We start from the raw sequence: 27,798 nt of genomic DNA on the forward strand, positions 1-27,798 counted from the left end.
AAAGAAAATTGATGAGTTTATTAACCTACCATGGATTGTGAGTTGTATTTCACAGAACTGAGGTTGAGACTTGGGGTATGATGCTACAAAGTTTCTACCTTACTTCAGCTACCTCACTTTTTCTACTTGATCAATGTTGATTTTCTATGTAATAATGTTCTATTTGAAAATGGCTTACATTGCTTTTTTAAAAGTTTAAAAACTGCTTTTCTCTATTCTTAGTGTCTTGTTCTGTATTGGTAATATGAAATGTGTATCTTTCTTAACCTTTATCTAAGCTTACTCATAAGTGATCCACAAGTTTTCAATAGAATGATTCACTCTGGCATTTTCTGCAAGTTTTAATCACATTCTCCTTCTCTCAAGCTATAAAGTTGATTCAGAAAGTTAAACTAGACACCAGGGAACAAGGTTGTGAGGAAAGGAAGGCTTGGAGTGCTGCCGCCATTTCTTCCACCTTCAGCGTCTGTGCCTTTCACAGAGCTTTTGACAGCGCTGTGTTGGGAGGCTCACAATGCTTGTGATTTGTAGAAACTACCATGAGGAGGGCCAAAATAAGCGTTAGTATTTTTAGTGGAAAACAAGCGGTAGTTACTAGTTACGATTCTTTTGTACTTTGAATCTGGATTTGCTGTACCTTTCTTTGTAGTAAGACACCAACTGCTTAAAAAATAATCCATGAAACATGTATGAAGAGGTGCCGTCATTTTGAAAAAAGATCTGTCTTAAACTCAGCATACTAGATATGTTTGTAAATAAAGTGAAAGAAAGTGTTGGTCACTCAGTCATGTCTGACTCTTTGCAACCCCATGGACTGTACTCACCAGGCTCCTCTGTCCATGAACTCTCCAGAAAAGAATACTGGAGTGGGTAACCATTCCCTTCTTCAGGGGAATCTTCAGGGGATCTTTCCCATCCAGGGACTAAACTCAGGTCTCCTGCATTGCAGGCAGATTCTTTACTGTCTGAACCACCAGGGAAAATTAAATAAACTTAGGGCATTAAGAAAAAAAGAAAAAAATATATATTAACTTATATATATAATAAAGCATATTAAAATATATAAAATATAATAGAAATTTTATTTTAATATATAATATTTAATATATATTGATACATACTATATCATATATAATATATAAATATTTATATTAATATGTCACTATATTATTAATATATGTTATAAGTATGTATCATATATTAATAACATATTAGTGTAAATTATTATATCATGCTACTGCTAAGTCACGTCAGTCGTGTCCGACTCTGTGCGACCCCACAGACGGCAGCCCACCAGGCTCCTCCGTCCCTGGGAGTTTCCAGGCAAGAGTACTGGAATGGGGTGCCATTGCCTTCTCCGTATTATATCATGCTGCTGCTACTGCTAAGTCACTTCAGTCGTGTCTGACTCTGTGCGACCCCATGGACTGCAGCCTACCAGGCTTCTCTGTCCATGGGATTCTCCAGGCGAGAACACTGGAGTGGGTTGCCACTTCCTTCTCCAATGCATGAAAGTGGAAAGTGAAAGAAGTCGCTCAGTCGTGTCTGACTCTTAGCGACCCCATGGACTGTAGCCTACCAGGCTCCTCCGTCCATGGGATTTTCCAGGCAAGAGTACTGGAGTAGGGTGCCATTGCCTTCTCCCATATTTTATCATATATGCATATTTTTGGCCATGGCATGTGGCTTGTGAAATCTTAGTTCTCCAACCAGAGATTGAACTTGGGCCACAGCAGTGAAAGCACTGAGTCTTAAACCACCAGACCACCAGGGAATTTGCTTCAGTATATTTTTAATGATATTATTTTCCTGCTTTTTAAAATTTTAAGTATTTAAGCTTAAATGACATATTTCTAGAGTAAAAGTTTTTAGGACAGTGAGGTATTCAATTTTATTTTTGTCATAACATTTGAAAGACAGAGTTTTTTTTTTTTTTTTTCAAATTTTTTCTGTATATTCCTGCTTCTTTAAACTTTGTACACTAAGCATGAGACTGTTACTCTGTCAGTTGTGTCCAACTCTTTGGGCCCCCATGGACTGTAACTGCCAGTCTCTCTGTCCATGGAATTCTCCAGGCAGGAATACTGGCTGCTGCTGCTGCTGCTAAGTCACTTCCGTCGTGTCCAACTCTGTGCGACCCCATAGACGGCAGCCCACCAGGCTCCCCCGTCCCTGGGATTCTCCAGTGGGTAGCCATTCCCTTCCTCAGAGGATCTTCCCGACCTGGGGATCGAACATGGGTCTCCCATGCTGTGGACAGAATCTACTGTCTGAGCCACTAAGCATAGTTTAACCTGCTTTTAGTTACTCAAGATTATCAGCTCTGAGACAAGTTAAGGCCTTTACTTAAATCTCTTACACAGTTCTAAGTTAGGTGTCTCCTTACTCTTCACTTTTGCTGCTCCAAGACCTTTTTCTTTCCTGTCCTGTGTGAGTTTACATGTAAAATGAAATGATTCTTTATATATTTTGTTAGTATTAGTACTGAGGGTATTAATGACAAATAACATTAGAATAGATAGATGAAATAATATTATCAGTTATTCCATCACTTTTCAGTATACTTTTATTTAAAGTCCATATTTTAGGCTAGGTTAGTCCCTCAGTCGTGTCTGACTCTTTGCGATCCCATGGACTGTAGCTCACCAGGCTCCTCTGTCCATGGAATTCTCCAGGCAAGAATACTGGAGTGGGTTGCCATTTCCTTCTCCAGGGGATCTTTCTGACCCAGGGATCAAATCCATGTCTCCTGCATTACAGGCAGATTCTTTACCATCTGAGCTACCAGGGATCCTTATATTTTAGGTTATTTCATAATATATCAATTTATCAATTGAGTTTATCTTACTTTAAAAATTCTACCATTAATTCCTAACATGTATTACTTAAAAATATTTTTTTCTTTGTTTTTTACTGCTCTTGGTTTTTGTTACTGTGCATGGGCTTTCTCTAGTGGCGGTGAGTGGGAGCTACTCTCTGGTTGTGATGCTCTGGCTACTCATTGTGGTGGCTCCTCTTGTTGTGGAGCACAGGCTCTAGGGTGCATGGGCTTCAGGAGTTGCTGAACATGGCCTCAGTAGTTGGGGCCCCTGGGCTCTAGAGCACAGGCTCAGTAGTTCTGGCACATGGGCTTAGTTGCTCTATGGCTCATGGGATCTTCCTGGACCAGGGATCAGACTTATGTCTCCTGCATTGGCAGGTGCATCCTTCACCACTGAGCCATCAGGGAACTCCTGTATTATTTTTTTTATTCCAACATTTTCATTGTATTTTAATTTTCCTTAACATATGTAACTTTGCCATATGAATTAACTTTTGGCTGATCATATTGATGTTTGGTAGAAACAAATACGATACTGTAAACCAAATTTCCTTCAATTAAAAATAAATAAATCTTTTAAAATTAACTTTTATTATTTATTTTTTATTGTTAGTTATTAGTACTTTGCAAGTAGGATTTATTTTGATTCTAGACCCAATTTGACTTTGTGTCTTAGGAAGATTTTCTTAGATAACATTTCCTTAAAATTTCTAAAGTTCAGATATATTACATTTTCTCTAGTCAACTGGTTCTATAAAACCAGAGTCAATTTTTTATTTTGACATGAATAGTATTTAATAAATGAGGACTGTGACTAGGATATGATGCCATTATCATAATTTTGACATATCTCATTTCTTTTTATAGATTAAAATTGAATTCCTTAAGTAATAATTGACAGGCTGTACACTCTTGAGCATATTCTGTACATAGATTCATTTAAGAAATTTGGGGCCATTATTAGTTCTAATAGAAGACAGAAGAGAAAGAAGAGTGAAGTGATCCAATAATATATTTAATTATATTGGGAAAACAAGGTGCATCCCTATCTAATAAAAATGTCAGAAATCAAAAATATTTCTCCTTGCTGTAATACTTCCCTGGGGTTCATGTGACATTACATTGTAGGAAACTGTAACTCTAACACTGAAACAACCTATACAGATTCTACTCTAGTGGAGAAAACTGGTTTGAACCCAGGAAATTTTGCCTTAATGTGGTATGCTTGATTTTTAGCCCCCCAAATCATCTCTTTAAAGATTCTCTGCTGCTGCTGCTGCTAAGTTGCTTCAGTCGTGTCCGACTCTGTGCGACCCCATAGACGGCAGCCCACCAGGCTCCTCCATCCATGGGATTTTCCAGGCAAGAGTACTAGAGTGGGGTGCCACAAACAAAAACTAATTTTTCAGTATTTAATGTTTTCAAAACATTCATCATTTTCTGTCTTATTCCTTAAGAGTCCTGAGTTTTTCTTTACTGCCTGTCAGTTTAAACTGCAATTTTTATTTTTGGTAACATCCCGTGTCTTTTTCTTAGAATGACAGATTGATTTTGCAGCCTTAAATGATTCACATTCTTGTTTCCTTTCCAGCAAATAATGCCTAACCTCGGGCTTTTGTGATCGTCCTTTATTTTTTAACCTTTGAAGGCTATCTACCTCACTCCTTAGGGCTCTGTCTTCAGTCATTAGTGGCATTTTGGCAACTGGTAGAAGATGTGTTTAGCCTTTTGTTTTCTTTTTCCTTGTTTTCTTTTCATTTTATGTAACCACTTATTATTCTTACTTTTCTTTAAAAAAATTAAAAAACAAATATCTTAGAAAGCCTTCCTGTTTGTTGTTGTTGCTCAGTTGCTAAGTCATGTCCAACTCTTTGTGACCCCATGAAATGCAGCACACCAGGCTTCCCTGTCCTTCACTGTCTTCCAGAGTTTGTTCAAACTCATGTCCACTGAGTTGGTGATTCCATCCAACCATCTCATCCTCTGTCGCCCCCTTCTCCTCCTGACCTCAATCTTTCCCAGCATCAGTCTTTTCCAATGAGTGAAATGTTATCTTAGGAAGACTTCCTGTGTACTTCCTTTGTAATACATGTAAAGACCCATTTTTAAATGAGTCTCAGTTCTGAATCTGAGTAGTGAATCTGATATTGCTTAAATTACTTCAAAAATTCCTGGGTTGAAGTTTCAGGTTCATTCTAATGGTTGTAAAGTGATTGGTATGTGTCAACACAAGAATTGACAGATAAAATACAAGTACTTGTTCAACTGAAGGCATTCTAATAACCTTGTAAAAATTTTGTCTGAAACATTTGATTGATTTACATTAATTTCTTATTTGAAAACAAAAGTAATTTCCTTCTTGTCAGAAATAAGTGGTGACCTTATTTATTTACTTCACTTCCAGCATGATTTCTATGCCATTATATAATTGAAGAAAATATTATTTTAATATACTATCTGAACTTCAACATGAGGTTCTTTGTTCTTTGTCTTCAAATTAATTATAGTCTTGCCACATAAAAAAAGGATACAAAACATCATGCTGTAATTATTTACACTACCCAGGCAAAGGACTTACTAATTTTTCTTTTATCAAATATCTAGCTGAGTTGATTTGTGGTCATTATTGGCAATAATCAGTGTGCTGAGTGTAGATATTCACTGTCTGTCCTTTGTTTCTTAGTCTTTGTTTTCATATGCTTTTGAGAGACCTTATTATTTACTTTTGTGATCAGCATGCACAGCATTATTATAGAACATGGGTACTTTTGTATTTTTCATACTTTTTTTCTTTAATGCAGTTTTATTTCTCTGTTCATTACAAATGTAAATTTTAGTGATGTAAGTTAATTTATTCCTCTAGCTGTTAAAGACAATTAAGTTTTGTTTATATTGACTTAAATATAGCACTTTGTTTACCTGAAATAATTAAATTAATACACAAATTAGATTCCTTCTCAAAGCCTGTATTGAACTGCTCAAATTAATCTTTTTCTATTAAATTGTTAGTTTATCATAGATTTAATAAATTAAATAGATTGTGAAGTTAGTAGCCAAATTCTGTGTTTCTTAAAGTTACTCTGTATAGTATATTATCGTGAAATAGAAAGTACTGTGTTTATACTGCCTCAGAAATGTAGTTGAAAATCAGTTAAGGAGCAAGAGTCCCCAGAAATTAATAAGAAGTTCAAGAATAAAATCCTGCAAGTGTTTATTTAAAAAAAAAAAACTATTAATTTTGGCTGCACTGGGTCTTTGTTGCCGCATGGGGGCTTTAGCTCATTGTGGCTAGCGGGGGGCTTCTCTGTAGTTGCGGTGAGCGGGCTTCTCCTTGTGGTGGGTTCTCTTTGTTGTGGAGCACAGGCTCTAGGGCTCATGGGCTCAACAGTTGTGGCCCACGGGCTTAGTTGCTCCATGGCATGTGGAATCTTCCCAGATCAAGAGCTGAAACCATGTCACCTGCATTGGCAGGTGGATTTGTAACCACTAGACCCACCAGGGAAGTCCTGAAAGTGTTAATTTTGGTTTCCTCTTTTTTTTTTTTTTTTTTTCTGAGAAGAATATGGCAAAAAAATTAGGCAAAAGCACTCTGATATTTTTCTCCAATGTTTAATCTTTAGAGTAATTAATCTCAAAATGCAGTCTGAGAGCCATCCGTATGAGAATCACTTTAGGGCTCCTTATTTTTTTTTTTAGGGGTCCTTATTTTAGAAGTCCAGTTCTTTTAAGTCAGGGTTGGGAATTTGGTGCCTCAAAGTCTAAATTTTTAATTAGTATACAAGCCATTCATAAGTTTAATAGATTTTAAGAACCTAGAACATTAACAAAAGATTGGTTCACTTTTTCTCTTTCTCCTTTTCTTTTCTTTCTTTTTATTCTAAGCATCTGTAATTGTATTCTTTGTGTTGTGTTGAGCTCTCATTTTCTAGAAATTGCCAAGGCACTAATCCTATAATACATATGGGGAAAATGAAAAGAATCTTATTAGAGTTTGCTCACCTAATTTTGATTTTACAAAGTAGGTATTTTAAAGATAGGAAAAATATATGAAATATCTACTTCTGAACTACTTAGTGTTACCAACCTATATTTTTCTGTCATGATCTTTTAGTAATACATATTTTACCTTAGGAGTACTACTGTTTGAATGATAATACATACATTTTTGAGCATTTTACATTAAAGTTATCTCATTTTTACTATCTTGTGATCATTTCAAGATTAAATATGAATGTAGGAGAGGAAATATAATTTTTCTTCTACCTTTTTCAGTTCTTGATTGAGACTCCCTGCAATAAAAGACAGATTAAACAAGAGAAAAACAAAGATCAGTCTATTAACATATATACAAGGGAGATACCTAGAAAATGAGTAAAATTCTTTAAATGACTCAAGCCACCACCTTAAATACCATGTTCAGCTAAACACAAAGGAAATATGACAGGGGCCAGGGATGGGGAAGAGGGGTTATAGGAAGTTTCCGAGAAAACCATGGTTAGCAAGGGTATGATTTGTTATGCGGATTTCAGTCAGTGCCTTCTCCATTGCTAAGAGTGTCGTAATTTTAGAGTGATCCCTCTATTCCAGATATTAAGAGGGAGATACCTTAAAAATAGAGATCTCTTTTATAAATGTAGATTTTCCTTTCAAAAGGGTAGCTTTTACTTCAACTTCAAAGCTTCTCCTGTGTGTGCTATTTCTCAAAAATACAGCTCAAAATAATCCTTATTCCAAAGAGGCTTATTTTGGGGTGGTGAAGATTTTGAATATGGTATGAACAGATTGCTTCCCAGAATACAACTATAACTTGAAATTCTTCTAAAATGTTATAGTCTATGTTAATTGTTTTTCATTCTGTTTTGTAGTTCAAAACATCATGATTGTTTTTTTTATTGACCTAAATCGTTTTTTTCCCGGGAAACATCAATTATTCCTTATACATTTTCCCACCTATTCCCTTGAAATGAGTATTATAATACATAGCCACCACACTGTTACATATTGAAAATCCAAGCATATTAAGGAAAAGTGACTTACCTTGAGTCTAGACCTAATAATCATCAGCAGAAATAGGATGATTTCTGGACTCCTTCGTTTTGCTTCTTTGTTTTTCCCTGAGTGTGGGTTTAACCAATATTTCTTTTGGAAAAGGACTTTTTTCATTCTGTACTTAAATACATGTGTTTAGTTCACATCTCTCCCTTTCCTCATTCCTCTCCCGCTCTACCCTTTCCTTTTCCCTCCTTCACCACCCTACCACTCCAGCTAAAAGTTACAGTACTTCAGTATACTGTGACTTTTTTAGAAAGTCATAGTAGATGCCCAGATGTTGCCATAAACATTACCAATACTCAGAAATTTGCTACTTCTCAAATGGTCTCTTGCATATTTTTTAATTTACTTTAAAAAAAATTGGAATATGGTTGCTGTACACTGCTGTGTCAGTATATATGTATATATGTTTATAGATATAGATATCCCCTCTTTTTTTGATTTCCTGCTCATTTGCGTCACCATAGAGTTCTGAGTGAAGTTCCCTGTGCTATATAGTAAGTTCTTATTAGTTATCTGTTTTATATATTGTATTATATATATATTAATCCCAATCTCCCAATTCATTCCACTCTACCCTTCTCCCTTGGTATACATACATTTTTTAATGTACATTGTGTCTCTATTTCTGCTTTGTGAATAAGATCATCTATACCACTTTTCTAGATTCCCCATTTCTGTATTAATGTATGATATTTGTTTTTCTATTTCTGATTTACTTCACTGTGTATGTCAGTGTCTAGGGCCATGCATGTCTCTGCAAATGACAGAATTTTCTTCCTCTTTATGGCTGGGTAATATTCCATTGTATATGTATCAGATCAGATCAGATCAGTCGCTCAGTCGTGTCCGACTCTTTGCGACCCCATGAATCGCAGCACGCCAGGCCTCCCTGTCTATCACCAACTCCCGGAGTTCACTCAGACTCATGTATATGTATACACATCTTCTTTATCCTTTCATCTGTTGTTGGATATTTAGATTGCTTCCATGTCCTGGCTGTTGAAAGTAGGGCTGCAATGAATATTGTGGTGGATGTATGTTTTTGAATTAGAGCTTTCTCTGGATAAAAGCCCAGAGGTGGGATTGCTGGGGTCCTATGGTAGTTCTATTTTTGGTTTTTAAAGGAACCTCCATACTGTTTTCCATAGTGGTGGTGTTAATTTACATTCCCACCAACAGTGTAGGAAGATTCCCTTTTATCCACACCCTCTCCAGCATTTATTGTTAGTAGATTTTTCATGATGGCCATTCTGATCACTGTAAGGTGATACCCCATTGGAGTTTTGTTTTGCATTCTAATGATTAATGATGTTAAGCATCTTTTCATGTGCCCCTTGGCCAGCTGTATGTTTTTGGAGAGATGCCTATTTAAATCTTCTGCCCATTTAGCTTTTAACTTTAATTGGGTCCCATTTGTTTATTTTTATTTTTATTACTCTGGGAGGTGGGTCAAAAAAGATCTTGCTATGATGTATGTCATAGAGTGTTTTAAGTTTTCCTCTAAGAGTTTTATATTGGCTCACCTTACATTTAGGTTTTTAATCCATTTTGAGTTTATTTTTATGCATGGTGTTAGGGAGTGTTTTAGTTTCATTCTTTTACATGTAGCTGTTCAGTTTTCCCAGCACCACTTATTGAAGAGACTTTTTTATCCACTGTATATTCTTGCCTCCTTTGTCATAGATGAAGTCACCATAGGTGTGTGGGTTTATGTCTGGGCTTTCCATTTTTTCCCATTAATCTATATTTGTGTTTTTGTGCTAGTACCATAATGTCTTAATTACCATAGCTGTGTAGTACAGTCTGAAGTCAGGAAGATTTATTCCTCCATCTGCATTTTTCTTTCTCAAGATTGCTTTGGCTATTCAAGTTCTTTTGTGTCTCCATACACATTGTACAATTTATTGTTTGAGTTCTGTGAAAAGTGTCATTGGTAATTTGATAGGGATTTCATTGAGCCTGTAGATTGCTTTGGGTAGTATAGTCATTTTTCACAATATTGATTCTTTCCATCTAAGAACATGATATATCTCTCTGTTGGTGTCATCTTTGATTACTTTCATCAGTGTTTCATAGTTTTCTGAGTACAATCTTTTGCCTCCTTAGGTAGTTTTATTCTTTTTGTTGCAATGGTAAATTGTTTCCTTAATTTTTCTTTCTGATCTTTTGTTGTAAGTGTATAGAAGTACATTAACTTTGTATCCTACAACTTTATCAGATTCATTGATTTGCTCTAGTAGTTTTTTGGTGGCATCTTTAGGATTTTCTTTTTATACTATTATGTCATCTGCAAACAGTGACAGTTTTACTTCTTTTTGAGTTTGTTTTCCTTTTATTTCTTCTTCTCTGATTGCTGTGGATAGGACTTCCAGAATTATGTTGAGTAAGAGTGAAGAGTGGGAATACTTGTCTTTTTCCTCATCTTTGAGTAAATGCTTTCACTTTTTCACTGCTGAGAATGATGTTTGCTCTAGACTTGTCATATAAGGCCTTTATTATGTTGAAGTAGGTTCCCGCTGTGCTGCTTTCTGCAGTTTTTATCATAAATGGATATTGAATTTTGCCAAAAGCTTTTTCTGTATATATTGGGAAGATCATTTGTTTTTTATTCTTTAATTTGTTAATATATCACATTGATTCATTTGTATATATTGAAGAATCCTTGGATTCCTGAGAGAAATCCTACTTGATCATGGTATATGATCCTTTTAATGTGTTGTTGGATTCTGTTTGCTAGTATTTTGTTGAGGATTTTTGCGGCTGTGTTCAAATGTAATATTGGTCTGTAATTTTCTTTTTTTGTGATATCGTTGTTTGGTTTTGGTATCCAGGTCATGGTGACCTCTTAGAATGAGTTTTGGAGTATTTCTCCCTCCGCAGTTGTTCCATTTATAGATGTATTCTTGATATACTTAAGAGGAAAGACGAATTCCACGTCCTCCTGTTCTGCCATCTTGACTCCTTCCCACTCTTGCGTATTTTTAAAAGAACTTTTCTGTCTCTTCTTTACTGCCCCCTCCAAGTAATATTTATTCAGGGGGATAAGTACACTGCATGGAAGACAATACAAGCTCAAAGTCAGTATTTTCCTTCCAGTCCTACCCCTGCAAGCCCTCCCTCCAATGGTTATGCTATCAATAGTTCCTATCCTTCCTTCTTCTTTTCTTTCCTCTTTCCCTTTCTTCCCCTCTCTGTCTTCTCTTCTCTCTCTCTCCTTTCTCAGTACTAACTGGATTATATTCACCATACTATTTTTCTTTCAGTACAGTATTTGCATCCTATGGCTTTCCAGTCTTTCCATATAAGAATATTACCTAATGTCTCATTATATGGAGGTACCATAATTTCTCTAACCAATATCTTCTTTAGTGATTTTGTGTACTATGCAAGCATATCCCTGGATAAACTGAAATGACTGGACTTGCTGGATGGCCACATTACTGGTTTAGATCCGCAACAGTGTATAAGTGCAGATTTCTTCCTACTCTCTCCAACACTGTTATCATATCTTTAGTTTTTGTTCATCTTATTCTATAGGTGAAAAAATGGGTTCTCAAGGTTTTGGTTTCTTCATCCCTAAGTATGAGTGACCTTGGGCATTTTTTGATGGTTGTTAAGCATACTTAACATATATAAATTGGTCATTCAGTTCTTTTCTCCATTGGATTGTTTGTCTTTTTTTTTTCTTTCCCCTTTTGATAGAAGCTTTTCATAAATTGAGGAACTTGGCCTTTTGTCATTTGTATTACATTTTGTTGTTGTTTTGTTTCCATGTAATTCTCTCTGTATTTTCCTTTATGTTTTTTGGATTTGGTATAGTGAATTAAAATGTCTACTCTGTTTTTATTTCTACACATATTTTTCTATTACCTTTCTTTGTTCCTTCTTAGTACATAAATATTTGATCTTTCTGGAAATTGTCTTCTAGTGAGGGGTGAGGCAAAGACCTACTTTTATTACATTTCCAAGTGGTTAGTGCAGAGAAATGAAGAGTTTTCCTTGACTCTCTTAGGGTCTCTGGCTGGGTCTGAAAACTAAACTGACCAAGATAAATTGGATAACAGGAAGATATGCAAATTATGCTGAATTTTTTCATGTACTTCAGAGCCATCACAAGAAAATGAGGACTTGAAGTGACCAGAACAGGAAATTGGTATACCTTTTAGATAATGAAACAGTAAATTTGTGAAAAATTGACAAGGCAACAGGGTTTGGGCTAGGGCTGGTATAGGGTGAAAATATAACTAGGAAGATAAGGGTTAGTTTAATGAGGTTTGTTTGTAGATTCGTCTGGTTCCTTCCTGGAGTTATAAGAGTCTGTGGCCAGAAGGGGAATTTATTTCCTGCCTTTAGGTGCAAAGGAGGAAGCGTTTTCTGCATTTAATACTTCTTAATTTTTCTATGTGGATTTCTTTAATTCAGTTCTTCATTAAAATTTTAAATCTACACACCTAAAAGGGTCCTCCAAAGGGGTATCTTCTAGAACAAATAGACCACCTATTCTAAAAACAATCCAGATCTCAACCCTAAAAGCTACAAGCTGCTTATAACTTGAAAATCAGCAAAAATTTTATGTTTCAAAAATTTTTCAATCACCAGGCATCTTCTGTATATAGTTGCTATCTAAAAGTTATCATGATGAAAAAAAAAAAGAAAGAAAGAAACAGACATTAGCATGTCAGGACCATTGTTATTTAGTTGATCTTAATAATTTTATGGAAAAAGACATTTAGAAAATGTAAAATTGTTCTCCCCAGTATAACAATGATTGATTATTATGAAAATATTGATAAAATGTTCTCTTGAAGTTAGTATATTCTTTATATAATTCTTCCTAGGTAGTTACCTAAACAGCTGTATTATTATTGAGTCAAGGATTTTGTTCCAAATAGGTGATTTAGGCTTAATTGTTCTGAAACATTGTGTTATTCTACTTTAACAAATGCTATGGTAGTTAAAGCCAAGAGTTTTAAACCACCTTTTGAATGGGGTTACTTCTTTATGCTTAAGTTACTTGAAGTGTGTTATTGCTTTTATAACTGAATGTTAGGCTATTTAAACTTATTTGCAAAGTATTGAAACCTAAGTACATAATTTGAAAGTTTATTTCTCCAATAAAAATAGTTTCATACAGTTATTTTCCTTTTGATAAACTTTATCTAAAACACAGCTATTCTATGCTATGGATCATTTCTTTCCTTAATGGGAACATGAGACTACATTAATATACTTTTATTTTTTAATTTGGAATCATCTTTTGTTTGAATTTGTCCTATTAAACTATCTTGTACTGATGGTTCCCAAAAAAGGAACAAGCAACAGCAAATACCTAAAAAATAAATACTTGAGAACATTAACAACTGATTGCTTTGCTTGCTTTACTTTGTATAGGTAAATCTTTCTAGTTTCTCGAAATCACCATTATTCATTTAACTAAATGATCTTTAACAAAGAGATGATGAATTTAGGGTTGTTTCCATGAAAGATAACTAGATAAAAACAGACTGGAATCTCATTTTTTAGGTGAATTGTCCAACCAGGATAGGGTATTATCTTCAGATAATTCAGATACCTGATCAGTTATGCAGATTCAGAAATTTGTTCTTTTCGGTGATTCCAAGTTAGATTCTGAAATTTCTCGCTCAAGCTATAAAACTCAAGGAAAACTTTTCATTTAAATCACAATGCCTCCTTATTGATATATATTAAGACATGACTTTCCTTTGCTCTCCAAGGAAAGGAGACTGATTTGGTTTTTAATTGGGTTTGCTGCTGCTACTAAGTCGCTTCAGTCGTGTCCGACTCTGTGTGACCCCATAGACGGCAGCCCACCAGGCTCCGCCGTCCCTGGGATTCTCCAGGCAAGAACACTGGAGTGGGTTGCTGTTTCCTTCTCCAGTGCATGAAAGTGAAAAGTGAAAGTAAAGTCGCTCAGTCGTGTCCGACTCTTAGCGAGCCCATGGACTGCAGCCTACCAGGCTCCTCCATCCATGGGATTCTCCAGGCAAGAGTACTGGAGTGGGGTGCCATTGCCTTCTCCTAATTGGGTTTAGTGCTGCTATAAACACTGGGGTGTGTGTATATTTTCAAATCAGTTTTCTCCAGATATGTGCCCAGGAGTGGTATTACTGGGTTATATGGTTACTCTATTTTTAGCTTCGTAAGAAACCTCCATACTCTTTTCCATAGTGGCTACACCAATTTGTTTTCCTACCAACAGTGTAGAAGGGTTCCTTTTTCCTCCACATCCTTTCCGGCATTTATTAGTTGTAGACTTTTTCATGATGGCCATTCTGAGTAGTGTGAGGTGATACCTAATTGCAGTTTTGATTTACATTTTTCTAATATTAGTGATGTTGAACATCTTTTCATGTCTGTTGGCCATCTGTTTGTCTTCCTTGGAGACATGTCTGTTTAGATCTTCTATTCATTTTTTGACTGGATTGTCTTTTTGATATTGAAACATGAGTTGTTTTTGTGTATGTTGGAAATGAGTCCCTTGTCAGTCATTTTGTTTACAACTGTTTTCTCCCATTCTGTAGATTGTCTTTTCTTCTTGTTTATGGTTTCCTTTGCTGTGCAAAAACTTTTAAGTTTAGTTAGGTCTTCTTTGTTTATTTTTGCTTTTGTTTCCATTACTCCAGGAGATATATTGAAAAAAAATATTGCTCCTGTTTATCTCAGAATGTCCTGCCTGTTATCCTCTACATTTTATAGTATCTTGGAAGACCTACATCCTTGACCTCAGGAGCAGACAGTATTAGGAAATTTTAAACACTGGTTCATCAGCTGATGCCTGGCAGGCCAAAACAGAACACTGTTAATCACACTAAGTAAAATGCACCAAAGTCCAGGTAGGCAGCTCATTGATACTATGTAAATTTAGCAGCAAGCAAGATATAAGGACCTGATGGTAGAATCTGAGTCCCAAAGAAAGCATTCTATTTCCTAAGATACTGTGGAAGAAAAGAGAGCCCTATATCTAGAGAAACTGAGATTAAGAAAATGAGTTATGAAACCTTGAAAGGAAACAAAACCAGGAACTCACAACTATGGCACAGATTTGTGGTATGGTCCACACACACAAAATAAGGCCATGACTCAGTTCCTGGAACTGTGCCCGTGATCAGAGTTGTTGCAGGAAAGAAGCAACATTAATGATCCCAAGCCAGGTGATGATTCTTAAATCTCTTAAATTGTTAAGAGATTTAAAGAATCTCTCAAATCTTAAATCTCTACTGTCTTGGAACTAAGTTGGTCCCAGAACCTAATTTAAGTGGGTTTCAGCTCTAAGGATTGGAAGGCTTCAAGGACTAGGAAACATATCTAATGGTACATAGTCATTCTTTGGTTCAGATTTACAAAAGTAAATTTTGTAAAAGCTTGTTCTTTTCTCTTAGAGCTAGAATTTACCATTAGGTAAATCTTAAATTCGACTATGTAGAGCTAAAGTTTGGGTTGTGTGCTATTTCTTGGAAGGAGGTATAGAATATTAAGATAAACCAGTCCATTCTGAAGGAGATCAGCCCTGGGATTTCTTTGGAAGGAATGATGCTAAAGCTGAAACTCCAGTACTTTGGCTACCTCATGCGAAGAGTTGACTCATTGGAAAAGACTCTGATGCTGGGAGGGATTGGGGGCAGGAGGAGAAGGGGACGACAGAGGATGAGATGGCTGGATGGCATCACTGACTCGATGGACGTGAGTCTCAGTGAACTCTGGGAGTTGGTGATGGACAGGGAGGCCTGGCGTGCTGCGATTCATGGGGTCGCAAAGAATCGGACACAACTGAGCGACTGATCTGATCTGATCTGATAGTAAAATGTGTAGGTTGTGCTTTGTGTGTGTGTGTGTGTATGCATGTGTGTCCATTCCTAAGTTACCTTTACCTGTTCCCATGTCCTGCCTAACTTATCCTCTATTTGTTGTTAAAATACAAGATAGAAAAAATTTATCTTCATCTGGATCTTGTTTCAACTTTGAAAACTTTTGACTCTGTACTTGAATGTTATGCCTTAAAACTTTGAAATGGTAACTAGTAATATAACTGCTCTTGGAAAACTTTTAGTAATTTGCTTAATAAATTTGTTTAATAATGTTTAATATTTGAACATTATTTATTTGTTTCTAATTTAGATGGGTCTAGGAAAGACAGTTCAGGCAATTGGCATCGCTTACTTCTATAAGGAGGAATGGCCTCTTCTAATAGTGGTCCCTTCATCTCTGAGGTATCCTTGGACTGAAGAAATAGAGAAGTGGATCCCGGAGCTGAGTCCTGAAGAAATCAATGTTATCCAGAATAAAACTGATGTTGGGTAAAAACAACTTTTTTAATCTTTAAGAAAAAAAGCCCTCCTGTGTATAATTAATGTATAGCAGTGTTTGGAATGAAATATCGCAGAATTTAGAATTAAGAAAGTAAGGTTGCTGTTGTTCAGTTGCTCAGTCATATCCAGCTGTTTGTGACCCCATGGACTGCAGCATGCCAGGCTTCCCTGTCCTTCACCATCTCCCAGAGCTTGCTCAAACTCATGTTCATTGAGTCAGTGATGCCATCCAACCATCTCATCCTCTGTCATCCCCTTCTCTTCCTGCCTTCAATCTTTCCCAGCATCAGGGTCTTTTCTAATGAGTTGGCTCTTTGCATCAAGTGGCAAAAGTACTGGAGTTTCAGCCTCAGCATCAGTCCTTCCAATGAATATCCAGGACTGATTTCCTTTAGGATTGACTGATTGGATCTCCTTGCAGTCCAAGGGACTCTCAAGAGTCTTCTCCGACACCACAGTTCAAAAGGATCAGTGCTTCAGTGCTCAGCCTTCTTTGTGGTCCAACTCTCACATCCATACATGACTACTGGAAAAACAATAGTTTTGACTAGACAGACCTTTGTTGGCAAAGTAATGTGTCTACTTTTTAATATGCTAAGTTGGTCATAGTTTTTCTTCCAAGGGGCAAACGTCTTTTAATTTCATGGCTGCAGTCACCATTTGCAGTGATTTTGGAGCCCAAGAAAATAAAGTCTGTCACTATTTCCATTGTTTCTCCATAAGAAAGTAATGTAAAGAATTTTATTTTCCATTTTAAAATATGAATTACCTATCTAAAAACCAACCATATATTTAATGTTATATGTTCCTTTATGGTATTTTTTTAATGTAAAATATACATGCTTTAAAAACATATGAATATACCTACTTTGTATATACCTTAAATATACTTTAAATTGACTATTTTGAAGTTGAAAAATAAATTTTCCAACTTTTCAGTGATTAACTTGAAGTTTGTGAGGTTTTATTATCAGCAACTATGGCAGGTTTTGCCTTCTAAGTTGTTACTTTATATGCAAGTTTTATGTGTAACTCAAAATTAATGTTAGGCAATTTTACTTTTTTATTATTTCAATTTATAGTTTTAATATTTTCTGTATTGAAAACATTTGTTTTGTGACTGTTTGAAGTCCTTATTCTAAAATCATAGTATAGTTACTGTCTTTTTCTCATTTTGTTTTCCAGCCATTGGAATAAACCAATCAATTTGAATATTAATAGTTTATTACATTGAGTTTCTAGGTGAATTATACAAATTGTCATGTTCCTAGAAGTTCAAAATTACCATTTCTGAGTCACAAATAAAGTTATGTTTCTACTAGAAATAAATATATAGATTTTTGTTAGATTCTTTTGTGTGTGGTATTATTCTTCTATATTTTATTCTCTAAGATTGTTAACATAAAATGTATTTGTAGAAATAAAGTTGGCCTTTGTGAATGTAGAAAGAGTAACCAGACAAAATAGATAGCTGCCTTTTTCTCTTTCAGCCTTGGAATTCTAATTCAGTAAAATATGTCTTCTTGGGCCCCAGAAAATTTAGACACTATATTTGTATAGACAAAATAAAATGTAGATAATAATTATGAAAATTTTCCTCTTTTTTAATAAAGCTGCATGAAATTTAAGACAATAGTTTAGAGAATGTAGAATTTATTATAGTCTCTATAATCATTTTCTATAGCTATACTTTATTAAAAAGTTTACATTGAAGTAGTCTTAAAATATTCCTCTATCATATTTATAGCATTTAAGCCTTCTAGTTTTTATTACTATTTTGGAACTATACTCTTGCAATTAAAACAGTGGCTAATATTTTTAAATTAATAACATTTGGCATATGTTAGATAGTGCTTCAACCCTAGCATGTAACTTTTCTGCAGGATGATAGCTAAGGGCAGAAAAACTTACCCAATGTCTTGCTGCTCTTGCTGCTGCTGAGTCGCTTCAGTAGTGTCTGACTCTGTGCGACCCCTAGACGGCAGCCTACCAGGCTCCCCTGTCCCTGGGATTCTCCAAGCAAGAACACTGGAGTGGGTTGCCATTTCCTTCTCCAATGCAGGAAAGTGAAAAATGAAAGTTATGTCGCTCAGTCGTGTCTGACCATGGGAAAATCTCCGTCCATGGGATTTTCCAGGCAAGAGTACTGGAGTGGGGTGCCATTGCCTTCCCCTCTATGTAAGGCTGGGCAACCTCTATGTAAGGTGGGGTGCCATAAGTCCCTGTATTGAGTGGATTTATCCAAGGTATAAATGCAGTTGTCCTTCAGAAAAAAAAAGCAAAAATTGTCATATTAGTACTAATATTAGTACTCATATTAGGGTCTTTAGAAGATCTGAATTTTCTGTTAGAGACTGCTACTGCTAAGTCGCTTCAGTCGTGTCCGACTCTGTGCGACCCCATAGACGGCAGCCCACTAGGCTCCTCTGTCGCTGGGATTCTCCAGGCAAGAACACTGGAGAGGGTTGCCATTTCCTTCTCCAATGCATGAAAGTGAAAAGTGAAAGTGAAGTTGCTCAGTCAGGCCCGACTCTTAGCGACCCCATGGACTGCAGCCTACCAGGCTCCTCCGTCCATGGGATTTTCCAGGCAAGAGTACTGGAGTGGGATGCCATTGCCTTCTCATATTAGGCTCTTTAGGAGATCTGAATTTTCTGTTAGAGACTAGAGAACTGCAAAAGACTTGACACTGTCCTGTGTTTTTCACTGGTCATATAGAAAATGCAAAAGTGATACATTTTATTGTTAATGAATATATTTTTCTAATTATCTCATTTTACAGACTCATGGGGAGCACAACACTGTATATACAAATAAGAATAAGACACATTCCCTGTCCTCACCCATCTTATGATAGAATAAGGGAAATAAATATATAAATGAATAATTTCACACAGTGTGGTAAAGAATATTATAAATATATGAATTATATCACCCCAGGGCCAGGGCCTCACTTTTGTTGTCACAGTGATAGGGACTCTACTGGCCTTTAATGAGAGGGTTCAAAATGTGAAATGCCCTGCAGTGCTCTGGACATACCTGTAACATTATCATCTTGCTTATAATCACAGTAGTGCCTGAGATGAAAAACACCGCTATCCCGTTGGTGGGAAGTCTTCACTGAATAGTCAATTAATCTTCGAATTACCTACTTTATATACAAGAATTCTAGATGCATTGAAGCAAATATTCCCAGAAAGTAATTTTCTTATTACCCCAGTAAAGTGTGGCGACCTGGATGTCAAAATATTCCAAAGACCATTTAACTATAAATTTCGTTTTCTTAACCAAATTTTAAATTTGGATTCTGATTTATCATATTTAAAGATGGTAAATTAAGAGACACTGGGTTTCAGCATTGTATCATCTCTTCTTATTTTTCCTCTTCTTTCTCCTCTGTATCTCTTCCCTAAGAAATGTATTGTCTATGATACAGTGGTTACCAAAATATTTTTTAAGTACATGGATTATGTTTTCTAGGAGAATATCAACCAGCAAAGTGACAGTTCTGGGTTATGGCCTTTTAACCACAGATGCGGAGACTCTGATAGATGCACTGAATAATCAGAACTTCAAAGTGGTTATTGTAGATGAATCACACTACATGAAGTCCAGAAGTGCAACTCGCAGCCGGATTTTATTGCCAATAGTACAGAAAGCCAAACGAGCCATTCTGCTCACAGGAACTCCAGCATTGGGAAGACCCGAAGAGGTATTAAATTCCTTATATTTTGGGCTTAAAAAAAATGGCATCAATCACTGTTTTTATAATTTTTAAATTAGATGCTTCAAATGCCATAAGAGCACATTGGAAAATTCTAGGCATCTATTTATGGCTAAATATATCTGTTACCATGACTGTTTTTATCTATGTATGTGTGAACCTTAGCCATGCTTATAGGTATATTTATATATGTCTTTTACCTTTATTATAAGATTTTTATATTTAGTATACATTTGTAATAAGCCAACTCTGAGAGACAGCTATGGTGTCACATCTCTCCGAGTATTACCATGGCTCTACATTTGTTCTCTGCTCTGGAAGTCTTCTGAAAGACACATAAAAGTACATAGATAATGATGGTAAAATTCTCAATTTTACCTTTTATATTTTTGCTGTAAATACTAGAAGTGGAAGAGTGGACCCCAGGTAATTTCCTTATGTTCCAAAATTATGTTCCTGGATTGTGGGGTTCATTATATCTTTATAAAAATATGCAAAATGTATCATTTCAGAATGGGAGTATATAAAAGATATGTGTATTCTGCATGATGATAGTAAAATGACTAATCACTTATTGATTACTTACCATAAGAAAGAGAACCCTGACAATACAGTAGTGGTCCTTGTGTCGCATGTAATTACATGCCAGTACCTTCATGCCTCACCCAGGATAGGTGCTATTCCAAGCAAGGGTAAATCCCGGTTTTGTAGATTATGATGATTATACAAATTGGAGATGTTTGGGACTCTTCACCAAAAAAGTAGAAGATTATAAATTCTAAATTAGGAGTTCTGAAACTAGTGTGAGTCTTGCAACTCTGTTTTTCTTTTTCAAGATGATTTTGAACATTCTAGGTCCCTTGAATTTTCCTAAGAATTGTTTTTAATAACTTGGCGACTTCTGTAGACAATCCAGCTTCATAGTCACTGTGTAGGACCTGTAGATCAGTTTGGAATGTATTGCCATGTTAACAATATTAAGTCTTCTAATCCATGAACTTGGGATATCTTTTAATTTATTTAGGTTTTAAATTTCTAACAGTGCTTTGTAGTTATAATAGGATAACTCCTCTGCATCTTTTGTTAAATATTTTATCCTTTTTGATGCTGTTGTCAGTGGAATTGTTTTATTAATTTCATTTGTAGAAATACAGTTGATTGCATATTGATCATGTATACTGCAACCTTGGTGAACTCATTCATTACTTCTAATAGTTTTCAGTGGACTGCTTAGGATTTTCTGTACGCAAGATTGTATTTAAATTGCCTAATTGTCTTGGCTAGAATTTCCAGTACAGTTTGGAATGGAAATGGCAAGTGTGGGCATCTTTATTTTGTTCCTAATCTTACGAGAAAGCATTCAGTCTTTCACCTTTAAGTATTGCCCTTGTTTTGTTCTGCAGTCACTAAGTCACGTCTGACTCTTTGTGAAACCAAGGACTGCAGCATGCCAGGCTTCCCTGTCCTTCACTATCTCCCAGAGTTTGCTCAGATTCACATCCATTGAGTCAGTGATGCTATTTAACCATCTCATCCTCTGCCACCTGCTTCTGCTTTTGCCTTCAATCTTTCCCAACATCTCTTTCAGAACTTCCACAGTTTATGGTGATCCACACAAAGGCTTTGGCATAGTCAATAAAGCAGAAAGAGATGTTTTTCTGGAACTCTCTTGCTTTTTTGATAATCCAGCAGATGTTGGCAATTTGATCTCTGATTCCTCTGCCTTTTCTACAACCAGCTTGAACATCTGGAAGTTCACGGTTCACATATTGTTCAAGACTGGCTTGGAGAATTTTGAGCATTACTTTGCTAGCATGTGAGATGAGTGCAATTGTGCGAAAGTTTGAGCATTCTTTGGCATTGCCTTTCTTTGGGATTGGAATTGACTTTATTGACTATGCCAAAGCCTTTGACTGTGTGGATCACAGTAAACTTTGGAAAATTCTGAAAGAGATGGGAATACCATACCACCTGACCTGCCTCTTGAGAAATGTGTATGCAGGTCAGGAAGCAACAGTTAGAACTGGACATGGAACAACAGACTGGTTCCAAATAGGAAAAGGAGTATGTCAAGGCTGTATATTGTCACCCTGCTTACTTAACTTATATGCAGAGTACATCATGAGAAACGCTGGGCTGAGGGAAGCACAAGCTTGAATCAAGGTTGCCAGGAGAAATATCAATAACCTCAGATATGCAGATGACACTACCCTTATGGCAGAAAGTGAAGAAGAACTAAAGAGCCTCTTGATAAAAGTGAAAGAAGAGAGTGAAAAAGTTGGCTTAAAACTCAACATTCAGAAAACTAAGATCATGGCATCTGGTCCCATCACTTCATGGCAAATAGATGGGGAAAAAGTGGAAACAATGACAGACTTTATTTTTGGGGGCTCCAAAATCACTGCAGATGGTGATTGCAGCCATGAAATTAAAAGATGCTTACTCCATGGAAGGAAAACACTTACTCTGTGGAAGGAAAGTTATGACCAACTTAGCATATTACAAAGCAGAGACATTACTTTGCCAACAAAGATCCATCTAGTCAATGCTATGGTTTTTCCAGTAGTCATGTATGGATGTGAGAGTTGGATTATAAAGCTGAGCACCAAACAATTGATGCTTTTGAACTGTGGTGTTGGAGAAGACTCTTGAGAGTCCCTTAGAGTGCAAGGAGATCCAACCAGTCCATGCTAAACTAAATCAGTCCTGAATATCCATTGGAAGGACTGATGTTGAAGCTAAAACTCCAATACTTTGGCCACCTGATGTGAACTGACTCCTTGGAAAAGACCCTGATGCTGGGAAAGATTGAAGCTGGGAGGAGAAGGGGACGACAGAGAATGAGATGGTTGGATGGCATCATTGACTCAATGGACCTGAGTTTGCGTAAACTCTGAGAGTTGGTGATGGACAGGGAGGCCTGGCATGCTGCAGTCCATGGGGTCACAAAGAGTTGGACACGACTGAGCGACCTGAACTAAATTGAACTTTCCGGACATTAAGGCCTTTTCCAATGAGTCAGGTCTTCACATCAAGTGGGCAAGGTATTGAAGCTTCAGCTTGAGCATCAGTCCTTCCAGTAAATATTCAGGGTTGATTTCCTTTAGGATTGACTGATTTCATCTCCTTGCTGTCCAGGGGACTCTCAAGAGTCTTTTCTAACAGCACAATTCAAAACTGTCAATTCTTCAGCTCTCAGCCTTCTTTATGGTCCAAGTCTTAAATCCATACATGACTACTGGAAAAACTATTAGTTTTGACTATATGGACCTTTGTTGGCAAAGTGATGTCTCTGCTTTTTAATATGCTGTCTAGGTTGGTCACAGCTTTTCTTCCAAGGAGCAAGCATCTTTTAATTTTATGGTTGCAGTCACTGTCTACAGTGATTTTGGAGCCCCCAAATAGAAAATCTATCACTGCTTCCACTTTTTCTGCTTCTATTTGCCATGAAGTGATGGAAGTGGATGCCATGATCTTAGCTTTTGGAATGTTGAGTTTCAAGCCAGCTTTTTCACTCTCCTCTTTCACCCTCATCGAGATGCTCTTTGGTTTTTCTTCACTTTCTGCCATTAGAATGGTATAATCTGCATATCTGAGGTTGTTGATATTTCTCCGGGCAACCTTTATTCTAGCTTGTTAATCATCCAGCCCGTTGTTTTATATGATGTAGTCTGCATATAAGTTAAATAAGCAGGGTGACAGTATACAGCCTTAATGTATTCCTTTCCCAATTTGGAACCAGTCCGTTGTTCCATGTCCAGTTATGTTGCTTCTTGACCTGCATACAGTTTTCTCAGGAGACAGGTAATGTGGTCTGGTATTTCCATCTTTTTAAGAATTTTGCTGTGATCCACACAGTCAAAGCCTTTAGCTTAGTCAATGAAGCAGAGTGATAGTTGCTTAGTAGTATCTGACTCTTTTGTGACCCCATGGAATGTAGCCTGCCAGTTCCTCTTCCACTGAATTCTCCATCCAGGCAAAAATACTAGAGTGGGTTACCATTCCCTTCTCCAGAGGAACTTCCTGGACCATGAATAGAATCCGAGTCTCATGCCGTGCAGACAGATTCTTTACTGTCTGAGCTACCAGGGAAACCCTGATAGCTCAGACAATGAAGCAAAAGTAGATGTTTTTCTGAAACTGCATTCCTTTCCCTACGAGCTCAAGAATGTTAGCAGTTTGATTTCTGGTTCCTCCTAAACCCTTGTTAATGGTGGGTTTTTGAAGATTTCCTTTATCAGGTTGAGTAAGTTCCTTTCTACCCCTTGTTTACTGAGTGTTTAATCAAGAAAGGATGTTGAGCTTTGTCAAATGCTTTTTCTTCATTATTGAGGTACTCATATGTTTTTGTCCTTTATTGATAGGCTACAGTATAATAATTGACTTTCACATATTAAGCCAACCTTGCATTCTAAGATAAAACTCATTGGTCATAATATATAATCCTTTCATGTACTGCTGGATTCAGTCTGTTAATATTTTGTTGACAATCATTGTGTCCCTATTCATAAGAGAGATTGATTTGTAGTGTTTTTTTTTTAATTGTATCTTGGTCCAGTTTTGTTATTAAAGTATTACTAGTGTCAAAGAATGAAGTGGAAAATGTTCTCTTCTCTACTATATTTTGAAAGATTTTGCAAAACATTGTATTTTTTAAAAATTTGGTGAATTTGATGGTTAAGCTATTTGGGTCTAAACTTTTCCTTGTGGATGGATTTAGGTTAACAGCTCATTCTCTTCACTGATCAAATGTCTATTCAGATTGATTATTTAGTTTAGAATCAGTTTTGGTATTGTATCTTTTTTAGGAATTTGTCCATTCATCTAAATTATCTATATATTGGCATACATTTGTGCATAGAACTCTCTTTTAATATTTCGTTATTTCTGTGCGGCTAAGAGTAGTGTCCCCTCTTTCATTCTTAATTTTAGTAATTTGAGTCATCTTGTTTTTCTCAGTTATAGCTAAAATTTTGTCAATTTTGTTGATCTCTTTAAGAACCTTTTGCTTTGTTGATTTATTTCTGTATTTTCCCTTCTTTATTTTATTTCCATTCTAGTCTTAATTATATTATACCTCCTGTTTGTTTTGGGTATAGTTTTCTCTTCTTTTCCAGTGTCTTAATGTTAAAGGTTAGATGATTAATTTGAGAACTTTCTTCTTTTTTAATAATAAACATATACAGATATAATTTTACTCTAAGCACTGCTTTCATTGGATCTGAATTTTGGTATGTTATTGTCTCAACTTCATTTATTCCAAAGTCTTGTCTAATTTCTAATTTCCCTTGTTTCTTCTTCTTTGGACAATTTGTTACTTAGGAGTATGTTGTCATATAAAAAGGATGTAAAGGCTTTCCTGGATGCTTAGATGGTAAGATGGCTTAGCCTGCCTGCAATGCAAGAGACCCGGATCCAATACCTGTATCAGGAAGATCTCCTGGAGAAGGGAATGGCTACCCACTCCAGTATTCTTGCTTGGAGAATGCCATGGACAGATGAGCCTAATGGGCTACAGTCCCTGGGATCACAAAGAGTCGAACACAACTGAGAGACTAACACTTTCACGATTTTCAAAGCAACAAAGCCACTTTGGAAAACATTTCGGCAGTTCCTTAATAAATTGAAAATCAAATTACTATAGTACCTAGCAATCCCATTACTAGGTATATACCCAAGAGAACTGAATATATAGCTGATCATAATGAAATCCAAAAAGTAGAAAAAAGCCAGTGTCTATAACTGCTGAATGGATAAACAAAATACAGCTGTAAAAAGGAGTAAAATACTAATATACTCTACAAAGGGAGAAGGCAGTGGCACCCCACTCCAGTACTCTTGCCTGGACAATCCCATGGACGGAGGAGCCTGGTGGGCTGCAGTCCATGGGGTCACTGAGAGTCGGACACGACTGAGCGACTTCACTTTCACTTTTCCCTTTCCTGCATTGGAGAAGGAAATGGCAACCCACTCCAGTGTTCTTGCCTGGAGAATCCCAGGGACGGGGGAGCCTGGTGGGCTGCCGTCTATGGGGTCACACAGAGTCGGACACAACTGAAGTGACTTAGGAGCAGCAGTTGCAGCATACTCTACAAAATGGGTGAACCTTGAAGACATTATGCTAAGGGAAAGCCAGACACAAAGACTACATACTTTAGGATTCTATTTATATGAAATGTCCTAAATAGGCAAATTCTAGGCGATGGAAATATAATAGTGGTTGCCAAGTTTGGGAGAGAGTGGAAACAAAAAATGACTAGTAATGGGTATAGATTTTATTTTCAGAGTGATAAAAATGTTCCAGAATTAGATAGTGGTGATCAAGGCACATTTTGAATATACTAAAAGCCACTGAAATATACACTTTAAAAATGAACAGTAAAAGTGGTATATGAATTTATATCTCAATAAAACAGTCATTTTTTAAAACGCTTATTAACAGTGAAATGCTGTATACAGCCTATTTAAGTTATAAAAATTAAAAGATTTTATGATTCTATTGATGGGAGTATAAATTGGTATCATCCTTTTATAATGCAGCATGGTAACATCTATCAAAATTTTAAAAACATGCCATAATTTCTAAAAATGTACTGTATAAACCCATCTATTAGAAATGCAGATGGGAGATGGATGGATGGATAGGTGATTGATGGATGTATATGTACTTTAATGATGTCTAAAATAGGCTTGGTGGAAAAATTCTAATTGTGTATGTTATATGATCATGTAAATAAAAGAGAATATATAAAGGTGCATATATAGGCATACAAAACATATAAATATATATTGAAGAAAGAGATAGGAGTTAGTTCTGAAAAATAGGATGGCAGGATGGGTAGGTAGAGGGGAAGGAAGAGCCTTGAGGAAAAAGAGGTGCATTTTTGTTTTTACTATTTCATTAACTGGACTTAAAATAACAGCAATTAACTTGAAAATATTACAGCATATTGAGAATACCTATATTGTTACAGCTTTTCATGCAGATTGAAGCTCTCTTTCCACAAAAATTTGGAACATGGACTGAGTATGCCAAAAGATACTGTAATGCACATGTCAGGTACGAAAAACTCTTTTCTGTAAGTTTTAATCCTATTTACCGTGAACATTAAGCTCTCTTAAATTTTTTTTTCCAGGGTTTTATAAAGTCATGGTAGCTATGGAATAATTTGAAGTAAAATCTTGGGTGAATGACCCATATATAGAATGAAAAAAAGGAGTAGATAATGGAAGTTTTTCTTTCTTTCTTTTTTACCTTTCATTTTTAAAATTATTTATTTGTATCGACCAGATGGATGTGCACATTGTTCAGAAATGATAAGTAAGTGGCCATTTTGCTTATGTCTTCCAGTTAACCATTTCCCTTCCCAGGTAACCAGTGTTGGCAATTTCTTATGTATTTTTCTATAGGTACTCTATGCATGAAAAACACATATGGTTATGTATGTATAATATTATTTTATTTCTACATGTATAGTATTATGCTGTACACATTGTTCTGCACTTTGCTGTCTTTACCTACTGTATATTAGAGATCTTTGAATATCAGCTACTAGAAAAGCTTTGCTATTCTTTTAAAATGTTGCTGTGTATTTCAGTGCTTGGATGCACTGTAATTTATTTATGCAGTCTACTATGTATTATAGTGGCAAAGAGCATGCAAATTAGAATTAGACTACCTGTGTTTTATTTTCACATTCAATACCTACCAGGTATTTCATTTAAGAAAGTAACTTTACCTCTCTATCCCTCAATTTCTTCAGCTCAAAAAAGAGAATAATTATTCCCTCCTTTGAGTTATTATGTGACTTAAATGAGCTTATATTATGAAGTCTTGAATAGTGACTGGCACATAGTGAGCACTCAATAAT

The 27,798-nt window shown here is 36.0% G+C and overlaps 1 protein-coding gene across 5 annotated transcripts in view; it reads left to right on the forward strand.

The window, feature by feature from the left end:
* ZRANB3 (zinc finger RANBP2-type containing 3) overlaps positions 1-27,798 on the forward strand; it is a 305,162-nt gene that overhangs the window by 141,545 nt on the left and 135,819 nt on the right. For 4 of the 5 annotated variants that reach the window (XM_070768553.1, XM_070768566.1, XM_070768548.1 and 1 more), the window contains exons 4-6: positions 16,013-16,191; positions 19,684-19,915; positions 26,902-26,987. In XM_070768553.1, coding sequence (XP_070624654.1) covers positions 16,013-16,191; positions 19,684-19,915; positions 26,902-26,987 — 497 coding nt within the window. The remainder of the gene's footprint in view (positions 1-16,012; positions 16,192-19,683; positions 19,916-26,901; positions 26,988-27,798) is intronic. The other variant, XM_070768569.1, reaches the window with a different exon arrangement.

This window comes from Bos indicus, chromosome 2 (assembly GCF_029378745.1).
Source record: "Bos indicus isolate NIAB-ARS_2022 breed Sahiwal x Tharparkar chromosome 2, NIAB-ARS_B.indTharparkar_mat_pri_1.0, whole genome shotgun sequence".
In the NCBI taxonomy this organism is placed as follows: Eukaryota; Metazoa; Chordata; class Mammalia; order Artiodactyla; family Bovidae; genus Bos; species Bos indicus.